Source organism: Otolemur garnettii, unplaced genomic scaffold (assembly GCF_000181295.1).
Source record: "Otolemur garnettii isolate 467f Iridium unplaced genomic scaffold, OtoGar3 scaffold00009, whole genome shotgun sequence".
In the NCBI taxonomy this organism is placed as follows: domain Eukaryota; kingdom Metazoa; phylum Chordata; class Mammalia; order Primates; family Galagidae; genus Otolemur; species Otolemur garnettii.
In genome coordinates, this window is record NW_003852404.1 from 17,175,708 (window position 1) to 17,187,075 (window position 11,368).

Sequence of the window (11,368 nt, forward strand, 5' to 3'; positions counted from 1 at the left end):
GAGATATCTGGGGAAAATCAAAAAGGCCTCAGAACTTTCGCTCAAGTTTCTCTTAACTAATCCTAAAAACCAGTCTTACCAAGATTTTTTAAAACCTGATACCATTTTCAGGTGTTTTTTAAATTTCAGGTTAATATGAGGGTACATATGATTAGGTTACATGGATTACTAACATACATAGTTACTAACAAAAGTAAGGTTGTAGTCTGAGTTATAGTTGTGTCCTTCAGCCACATTGTGGAATTTTACTTAACTCCTTCTCCCCACCCCTCTACTTGAATTTTTCTCACATTCAAGCATGTAGTTGTTAATCTTCAAGTTTCAATTTACTGTTGAGTAAATGTGATGCTTGTTTTCCATCCTTGTGCTACTTTGCATAGGAGAAAATTCTACAAATCCATGCAGGTTTTTATGGAAGATACAAAATATGGAGCTTATTGCAAGGGTGCGAGTCAGATCTATCAAGTATTGAACACAAATATCTTAACACTGTGATTAAGTAAACGAGGTGAGAGCTATGTTAATTAGTAGGATGTAAGCATCCCAATTTGTACAAATAATCAACACATTGAATCTCACAAAGGCATAAATGTATTCATGATCTACATATATATGACTTAATAAAAAAAAATAAAAGGAGATACAAAATCTCCATCTTCTTTTTATGAGTGCCATGATTCTTTAAAACAAAAATCCAAGTGATTAACTCTAGAATAAGATATTATTTGCATATTAAAAAGCAATTAGGAGACTTCATAGAGAACCCTAAAAGGCCACCAGCAACACTAATATATTGCCAAAGAAATGTTTCTCTGAAGTGCCTCTTTCCCCTAATACTGATATCTGAAAATGTTCAAATTGGATGAAACAAAAATATAAGATTTTTAGATTAAATGTTGAAAATAATTGGTATTTAAAACTATCTATAGGGTGGCACCTTTGGCTTAGTGAGTAGAGCGCCAGCCTCATATACTGAAGGTGGTGGGTTCGAACCTGGCTCTGGCCAAACTGCAAAAAAAAAATAGCCAGGTGTTGTGGTGGGTGCCTATAGTCCCAGCTACTTGGGAGGCTGAGGCAAGAGAATCACCTAAGCCCAAGAGCTGGAGGCTGCTGTGAGCTGTGATGGCACAGCACTCTACCAAAAAAAAAAATAAAATAAAACTAGCTATACATGCACATGTGTCTTATCTACTTTTATTTTTGTTTGTTTTCTTTTTTTTTTTCTTTTCTAGATTACATACAACCTATTTGTTTACCAGAAGAGAATCAAGCTTTTCCCCCTGGAAGGATGTGTTTTATTGCTGGCTGGGGAAGACTTATACATCAAGGTAAATTATCACGTGCAAACGAAATAAAAGGCCTAAGAGTAAAAAGTATGCTATGTGCATTTATGGGATACAATGCACTGATTTTATATACAATGTGGAACCCTTACTTCTAACTGATTAACATAACCATCCCCTCACAAATTTGTTTGTTGTGATAACACATTTATACTCTATTCTTAATAGTTTTGAAATGTATCATTGCCTTATACACATTAGGTGAGCTCCCCCTAAATATCCTCCCTCCTCTTAGCCTCCCCTACTCCCTCCCCCTTCCTTCTCTTCTCTCCTTCTTTCTGGACTATAGTTATGTTTTACCAGTTCTATGAATGTGTAGGTGATTATATACTGATTTCATAGTAGCATTGAGTACATTGGATACTTTTTTTTTTCCATTCTTGAGATACTTTACTAAGAAGAACATGTTCCAGCTCCATCCAGGTAAACATTACAGATGTGAAGTCTCCATCTTTTTATGGCTGCATAGTATTCCATGCTAGTCATTCATGAGTTGATGGGAATTGGGCTGCTTCCATGACTTGGCAATTAGGAATTGGGCTGCAATAAACATTCTGGTGCAAATGTCTTTGTTGTAAAATGATTTTTGATCATCTGGGTATATACCTAGTAGAGGGATTGCAGGATCAAATAGTAGGTCCACTTTTAGTTCCTTGAATATCCTCCAAACTTCTTTCCAAATGGTTGTATTAGCGTACACTCCCACCAGCAGTGTGGAAGTGTTCCCTTCCCTCTGCATCCATGCCAACACCTGAGTTTTAGGATTTTGTTAAGATGCTAATCTTACTGGTATTAAATGATATCTCAAAGTGGTTTTGACTTGCATTTCTCTGATGATTAAAGATGATGAGCATTTTTTCATTTCATTTGTTTATAGGCTTTGTGCCTGTCTTCTTCAGAGAAGTTTCTGTTCAATTCTCCTGCTCACATAGAAATGGGGTTATTTGTTCTTTTCTTATCGATTAGTTTGAGTTCTCTGTGGATTCTAGTTATCAGACCTTTGTCAGAAGCATAACCTGAAAATATCTTTTCCCATTCTGCAGGCTGTCTCTTTGCTTTACTTACTGTGCTCTTGGCTGTGAAGAAGCTTTTTAGCTTGATCTGATCCCAGTAATATATTTTTGGTGTTGCTTCAATTGCCGGGTGGTACTCCTCATAGAAAATTCTCCCAGGCCAATTTCTTCAAGCATTTTCCTTGCACTCTCTCCTAATATTTTCATAGTTTCATGTCTTAAGATGAAATCTTTTATCCGGCAAGAATCAACTTTTGTTAATGGTGAGAGATGAGGGTTCAGTTTCATTCTTCTACAGGTCACCAACCAGTTCACCCAGTGAATGTTTTTGATAGGCTTATTGAAGTTCAAATGACAAAAATAGCTGGGTTCATCTCTTGGTTCTCTATTTTGTTCCATAAATCTACCCCTTTCTTTTTGTGCCAGTATGAGGCTATTTTGATCACTATAGATTTACAGTATAGCCTAAAGTCTGGAAACATGATACCTCCTGATTCGTTTTTATTTCTGAGTAATGTATTGGCTATTTGAGGTTTTTTCTGATTCCATATAAAACAAAGCACTATTTTTTCAAGTTCCTTAAAGTATGACAATCGTGCTTTAGTAGGGATTGTATTTTGATAATATCCAGCACCCTTTCATGATCAGAACACTCAAGAAAATAGGCTTACAAGTGTCATTTCTGAAACCGATAGAGGCCATCCATATACAGCAAACCCACAGCAAATATCATACTGAACGGAGTAAAATTGAAAATATTTCTCCTCAGACCTGGAACTAGGCAAGGTTGACCATTGTTTCCACTGCTACTTAACATAGTAATGGAAGTCTTAGCCATCTCAATCAGGCAAAAGAAGGCGATCAAGAGTATAAGGTCAGAGGAGATCAAACTCTAACTCTTCGTGGATGATATACTTATACATGGAAAATCCGAAGGACTCGACTCTACAAAACTCTTAGAAGTAATCAAGGAACACAGAAGCATCTCAGGATACAAAATCAATACTTACAAATGCAATGACTTTTATATATACCAACAATAGTCAAGCTGAAAATATAGTCAAGGACTCTATTCCCAGTAGTGCCAAAGAAGATGAAATATCTGGGAATTCATCTAACAAAAGACTTGAAAGATCCCTATAAAAAGAACTGTGAATCTCTGAGAAAAGAAATAGCTAAGAATGTTAACAAATGGAAAAACATACCATGCTCATTGCTGGGAAGAATCAACATTGTTAAAATGTATGATCTTTTTAAAAGGGAATTTACCTGTCTCCCAATCTCAGGATCTAATTTTGGTTTTATAAACATTCTGATAAAAGGAACATCTACATCTGTTAAGATAAGTATAGCCACAGATTATAGTAATTTATTTTTGTAAAGGACATAAAGTTTCATCAAAAGCCAAATTATTACCTATCACATTTCCCAAATCAATAAAATTATCTTTATTTATAATATAAAGGCCTCATAAATCACATTCCTTAAAAGCAGGGAATTCTTTCTAGCTTCAAAATCCTAATTCTGCCCCCTGACAGAAGACTTAGAAATGGCATGCACTTTACAGTGTGGAATAGAAATTGATTTACCATTCACCTCCTCACATCACTTGATAGCATGTTTTCCAAACACAAAACATATGCAAATTAAAAATAATCAAACATGTTTTCTTAAAGAAACAAAGTATTTCAGTACTTCATATCCTTTGAATGTAACCACAAGGTTCATTAGCTATGGAATTCCTGACTGTAATACCCCACCTCAGATAGAGTTTGCTTTAGTGATAAAGTGAAAATCAAGGGCCCTACAGTCCATTAGGAGGACCTGACCTCTGTAGTCTCAACTGATTACAGCCATGATGTTTAAAAGTCCTAATGGTATTTGAGATAAAAAATGTACAAAATCTTGTGGACAGGTACAGAGTTTCAGATTCAAAGTACTCACAGCTAAAATACCTTTTCCAGAAAGCTGTAAGTCAAATTCTTGCCTGATAAGTCTGACAAAGGTTTGCCACAGCAATTACGTTATACTGCTGAAAATGCCTCCTGTCTACTGTCCATTAAGTGTATTGAAGTCAAAGACTGTATATTCTTATATTTCTTCCACTTGAAAAATGTCATGATTTATTAAATTTGAGACTTAAACAGTAAAAATGATTCCTGGATAGATATTTTCTCTTTCAGACTTCAATCTAAAAGACATTTTACGACCACAATGTAGACTCTTCAAAAGCAAATTACCCAATAACAAAATTTAAGACTCTTTATTCCATAGGAAATGTATCTTCTGTTTTTCAGGGTTTTTTAAAGCTGAATAAATGTAGCTCACATTTACTTATTGATACTAAAGATGTATATTTAATTGACTTTTAAAAGTCTCTAAGAGGGCTATGGAGCCAGGAAAAAAAAATCTCTGAGATCAACTTCATTTAGGAATAGATGACCATGTCACGTTTAAATATTTCTTGAGTTATGGCAATTTTGATAGTCTTATGAACTCTGTCTTATGATTACCATATACTTATTTTCATAAAATCCAAGTTTCCCATCTTTTGAGTATATTACACTAATTAGTTAGAAAATCAAAGAAAATATTGTTCACTAGGAAGAAGTGAAGTGATGTTACTTGGGCAAATTAAGCCAATCAGTAAACTTAAAATTATTGAAGTGGGGGGGGGGGTATGTATCCTGAAATATGATCATGGTATGTTATGTTGACAAATAAATATTAAATATAAGAACACTTCTCAAATTCTCCTTCACCAAAGAGTTTCATTATCTACCAAATAAATTTTTAATTCATTGCCAAGCAGGAAAAAAATGGCTTTGTTCTTTACCATAAAACCTAAAGTCTACCAGCCCAAACTTGATCTTTGTTTGGTCAAAGAAGGATAAGAGTAAGATGTTTAATTTTATCTTTCATTTCTGTCCTTCCAACTCATTTCTTTAATAAGTCCACTGTCAAATTTGGAAAGTTGTCTAGTAATATTCACTTCATGTTCACTGTTATGCTGGTACCTCGAAATTGACATGGTGGGAGTGTTTACACCAAATGAGAAAAAGACACATTGGGGCTTTCACTTTTTCCAGAGAGCCAATGCTACACATTCACCAACAAACCACTGAGTCTTACATGTTTCCTTGCACCTAAATCTCTCTTAACACACATTACACACACACACACACACACACACACACACACACATTGTTTTTTCAGAGGCTTTAGTGAATGGATTAAACTTACGTGGAAATGACGTTGCATGCAGTTTTGCAACAGTACTGGCTGTCAAATGTACTAAATTACCCTCAACTTTCTACCTCTCTTGAGGAACCAAATAGAAATGCTAATTATTAGAAAGTGCTTATCACATGCCTTTTCTTGGGCACTAGACACCTGCTTTCATGTCTCTCTTGGGATTAGTATTTCAGCAAACAGAGATTCATACTTTCAGTGGATGAATCATTTTGTAAAAGGAGGGATGCACACTCTACTTTTAAGAAATGCCTCTTTTCTTTTCACCTGCATGTGGATGCCAAGCTGATTGGCCCTAGACGAGGGCACAGTTCATGTGAGCTTTGTCCTCTGCTCAGTGTGCACCTGCTCACCCACACAGCACCACAAAGAAGCTGAATGGCATCATATGGGAGGCAGCACCTCTTCAGGTGCCAAATGAAAAACTCTTCTCAGTTTCTGAGCTGTTGCTGATTTCCATGAATGAAACTCTTTGTGTCGGCAGGATTTTCTTTCATGAGTAATGCTGTAACTGTTTAAACCTATTGAAGATGCTAAAAACCATCTAGTCTAATCCACTATTGCTACCAGCCCTTTAGTAAAGAAAGAAGAGCTTTACTATTATCCATTTGGTAAAAAATCTACAGATGGGCTTTAGTAAGAGCTTTAAAGTGCAAAGGTTTAATATTTAGTTCCATTATACATACACAGAGTGCTTGAAAATGAGAGTGAAATTTTGGAGTAGATAAGATGGACGGTGTCTCATTAAAAGACGCACGCTGATTACTTCTGGCTGGCTGACTGCAGTGTCCATTTTGAGCAGGTCCTACTGCAAACATATTGCAAGAAGCTGAAGTTCCTCTTCTATCAAATGAGAAATGCCAACAACAGATGCAAGAATATAACATCACTGAAAATATGATATGTGCAGGCTATGAAGAAGGGGGAACAGATACCTGTCAGGTAACTATGTAAAACTGCTCCCTCTACACTTCCACAAAGCTTTCCTATATAATGGTTTCATTGATTAATAAGAATTTACAGGTAAGGGAATCATCAAGGTTTCTAATTTCACCTCTTCTTTTACAAAACTGTTTGTTTTTTGTTTTGTTTTGTTGTTTGTTTGTTCTTTTTTTGCCTATTCGCATAGAACTCCTATGTGGACCTGAAATTACAAACAAAACTAATACTAAAAACAAGGTTACAAATCAGATGTCTTTAGAGAATAAGTGTAATGAATGAATGTATGAGGTAGCCAGCTAACATACAGAGTCCTGGATCTGGGCTGAGACAGAAAGCGAGTGCCTCACCTAAAGGCATTTATTTTCAACTTTCCAATCATTTTAAACCCTGCACAAAGTTAAACAAAGAAAACAGACCTGGGGGCCAATTTGGTTTATGGGTCTCTGAATATCATTCCTGAGTTTAGAGTATAGTACAGGTATCTAAGGACCTGAAGTAATCTCTAAAGGATAAAAAGAAAAAACTTGGATAATCTACTTAGAGACAGGTCACAGCTGACCATGTGGAGGTAAAGAAAGAACTTCCTTGGCAGTTTGCCATACCCCTGACTCTGGAATCCTTATACTAGAATTTTTATATTATCTATTACATTTTATTTTGGAGATGTTATAACATGAACTTGCTGCAATGGTAATGACAATACACCAATAAATTTGAAAGGTCAATAACTTGCGTGACCATCAGAGAGAAGAAAAGAGCCTGTCACCTACCTCCTACCTTCATTTAAACAATATCTTACTATCTAGAAATGTTGTCTATTTATTAGTTCACAGAAATCCACATTCACTGAAGAAATAAAAAATAAATTCTGCTAGATTTTAAGAATCTTTTGGGAGGCAGCATGGTGGTGGTCATTAAGACCGTGGACTCTGTGTTCAGATGACACTTTTGTGATCTGGTTTTAAGTGATCCTGACTTACTGGTCAGACTTGGGGCAAGTCACTTGGGGTTTATTGAGAGGTTTAAATGAGAAAATATGCCTAAGACACCATGTGAGCATTCAAAAATATTAGCAGGTTTTATTATGAGGCTTAGAAAATACATTTCCTAGCACATTTTTTTTTGTATTTGAAAATTAATAAAATGTCAATGCATCAACATTCACTGAATTAGATTAGATTAGTGCTGATAGCATTACGGGCCTGACAAATAATTTTCAAATGCGGAAGTAGCAGTTAATATATAGCAGAAAAATGATTTCATGCTAAAGTCCAACAATTTGTTCCATGTATAAGCACCTAGATGTCATAATGACAATATATGACAAGACTTTTCAACAGACACTTAGGCAAATCATCTGTATACATTCCATCAATGTCTCAAGTCATGTTAAACTCTCAGTTTATTATACTTTGATAAACATTTGCGCATTCAAGACAAATCCAATAGTTTTCTTCTTGTTTAAAATGTATCCCTGGATCTCATACTTCCCTATTAAAATGAAAAGTGTGCTAAAGGTAAGATACATTGCCACTTAGGGGGAGATTTATAGAATTATTGTGTAGGAGGAAAATCAGCTGCACAACTTCAATTACAGTTAATGGGGACTGGGTAGCAGACACCTCATACACTAGGCAGAAAATATGACAGCTGATACTATTGATGTTAGTCTTACATTAAACCATTAACTCATGCCAGAGCTCTGAAATCTTATAGTTGGCTCTAATTTCTAGAGTCTGTTATTCATTAGCAAGTAAGAGAGCTCCCACACAAAGAAATACCTTGTGTAATATAATGTTATCTTAATTGAATAATCGATACTCCAGATTTTCACATGCTTTTCTTTGTTCAACTTTAATACTTTGTTTTATAAGAGCACTAACTGATAAGAGTGCATTATTTAAAACTGTGAACATGCGATTATTGATCATTATTTAAGTAAGTTCGTTGAAGCATTATTTGTTTAGCCATATAATGGCAAAGAGTTCACAACAAGGTTATTCAGAGCTTCTTGAATGTCTTCTGGCTCACCAAAGACTTGTCTTTTGGAGGCAGCTGTCTAGATGAGGGGCTAGAGAATGCCTTCTCTACATAAAACCCAATAACTGACACTCTACTAACTATTCTGATCCATATTCTATACGAGTGGCTTTCAAAGCTTGGCCTCTAGTCCAGCAGATCAGTGTCACCCCAGAACTTGGGAGAAATGCAAATTCTCAGGTCCTTCCTATCACACCCATTGAATCAGAAAATGTGAAGTTGGAGTCTAACAATGCGCATCTGGTTTAGTCCTCCAGGTGATTCTGATGCATGTTAAAATTTTAGAATTACTATTTTAAACAATCATTCCCACCAACCAACCTTTACACCCAGATAGTCAAAGAAAGTAGTGATGGTTTTGTTTTCTATGTATAGTATCTAACTGGAAATAGAAAGTTAATGCTTTACATTCCAGGCATTCATACATATTTTTAACATAGTTACAAATCTCTGAGATAGTAGAAAAAGGAAATACCTTTATAGAACAGATCAGAAAATTAAAGCAGGGAAAAGTTACGTGACTGAGCTGAAGTGGCATAGTTAGATGGTGGGAAATGATGGAGACAGACCTAGGTCTCCCAACCAGATAGACCACTCCGGAGACAGGCAACAGTGGGCTGCGGGGTCCTTAAGTCACCCAGTATGCACAGGATAAGTTAAAACTCCTACTATGTCTGGATCCTCTTGTCTATTACCAAATGACTCCTTTGAAAAATACTCAACAGTTAAAGTTTATTTTTAATAATTTCCAAATCTTACAAAATGCACCAGGAGCCTTGGATGTATGCTGTTCTGTAAATATGTCTGAAGGCATATTACAAACTAAGGACTTACGATGCAGAAATAAAAATCACAGTGCCTGTTTTCAAACATCTTTGTTATATCTGGGATACTGGTAAGCTGTGTTTGCCAATGCAATTTGTCTTCCTCAGTATGAAAGAGAAAAAAAGGTAGATCGCATTTTTTTTCCTTAAGTCCAGTTGCCCGAAGATGGTAAAGAATCAGGCAAAAGGTCTCCCAGCATATTTGCTAGGATTGAGCTTGGCTTGAGATCTTTTATTATACCAGTGATTTTAAGCAAAGTATAGAAAATGTCAAATTCCTTCATAAATATAAAAAATATTAATTAAAAATATCTGCATAATTAACATGGGGCAAATACTTGCCAATTTTGTGCCATTACATAATGATACCACACATTTGCATTATCCTTGCATTACACAGGAATTTTTCAAATAAAAGCTATGCAATTAATTTTACTAGGATCTGTTATAATTAATGTTTGTGAAAATTAAAAACATTTCTTCAATTGTTTGAAATCTCAGATGAAAACGTGTGTTCCTAGCACTAGAAAGTACACCATAGATTTGTCTATTTCAGTTGAAATGTCAAAGCTTCAAATTTGACAGTGTATGTTGAGTGCCAAATAGTTAATGCTACCTAAAAGAACTGTAATCATTGATGTGAATTTTAATTTTTCTGGAAAGAATTTTGTGGAATAATTTGTCTTTTCCACAAAGTCCTTCATGATACTTAGATCAAAATGACTGACTCATATATTTTATCGGATGCTTTTCATAGCTGTGCTTCAGAGAATTTCTTAGGTATCAATCAAATGCCATAATTAAAGCAGGAAAACTCTTTCTACAAAAGTGTATTATAAAAAAAATATAAACTATGTCTTCATTATCATAGTTTCTCTGTCTCCTTTTTGGAGACAAAAGGGTTCTCATTCCTGACCTAGAGTGAAAGTGAGACATACATAAAGTGAGACAATATACTCACAATTAAATAGTATTTTTCAATCCTTTTCTTTAATTCATTCATTAAAAGAAATTTTATATATGTATATCAATTGACCATGTATCTACCATTTTATTTTACAATTCACTCTTTAGGGGGATTCAGGAGGACCATTAATGTGCCAAGAAAACAACAGGTGGTTCCTTGCTGGTGTGACGTCGTTTGGATACCAATGTGCACTGCCTCATCGCCCAGGGGTGTATGTCCGCGTCCCAAGGTTCACAGAATGGATACAAAGTTTTCTACATTAGAGCATTTCTAAAGTTAAACATGAAAGTTGGCTAGTTTTCCCATTCCACCTCATGGAGCATAGAAAGTGATAGTTTTGTTTAAAAAAATAAAAAGTTACAAGAAGCCTTTCTTTCTAAGCCACTGAAATGTTAGGGAGAGGGGTAATCAAATAAAAAATAATAATTTTGCCATGCAAAGGAACTTTAAAATGCATTTTGATTTTATTTTGAATAGCTGCTCCTTCACAGATGTAATTTCCTTTGTCCTTAACTATCATTTTTATCATTTTTTTCTGTTATTGAAAAGGATGCTATATTAACATACACCAGACATTTAATAAAGCCTGAGCAAAATTAGAAAAAGATGTGGAATAAATTGTCTTGTCCAAAATATGTTATTGTCTAAAACACATGGTTATAAATTGTCTAGTTCCAGTTTAGTTGCTATTCTCAGAATCTCAATAGTTGCCCTGATTTTAATACAAACACATTTTGTCTCATCTTAGGTATAACCTTCATATTTTCCCCACTCATAAAAAATATTTATTGTAAGCTCATATCACAGACCTAGACTACATTTATATTACATTCCTCCCAAATAAGTTAATTAAATAAGAAATAGGCATAAGTCTATATATTTTCTAGCATCAAAATAAAAGACAAATTACCTGATATGGTCATTTTATATCAAAGAATTTTTTACCTAGGTTATGCATACTTTCCATTTACTTCAATGCAGTATTTT

General features: G+C 34.8%; 1 protein-coding gene across 1 annotated transcript in view; it reads left to right on the forward strand.

The window, feature by feature from the left end:
• Nucleotides 1–10,779, forward strand: part of TMPRSS15 (transmembrane protease, serine 15) — a 126,907-nt gene extending 116,128 nt beyond the window's left edge. Inside the window, exons 23-25 of the mRNA XM_003783903.1 lie at nucleotides 1,233–1,328; nucleotides 6,411–6,550; nucleotides 10,489–10,779. Coding sequence (XP_003783951.1) covers nucleotides 1,233–1,328; nucleotides 6,411–6,550; nucleotides 10,489–10,644 — 392 coding nt within the window. The 3' untranslated portion in view covers nucleotides 10,645–10,779. The remainder of the gene's footprint in view (nucleotides 1–1,232; nucleotides 1,329–6,410; nucleotides 6,551–10,488) is intronic.
• The last annotated feature ends 589 nt before the right edge of the window (nucleotides 10,780–11,368 follow it).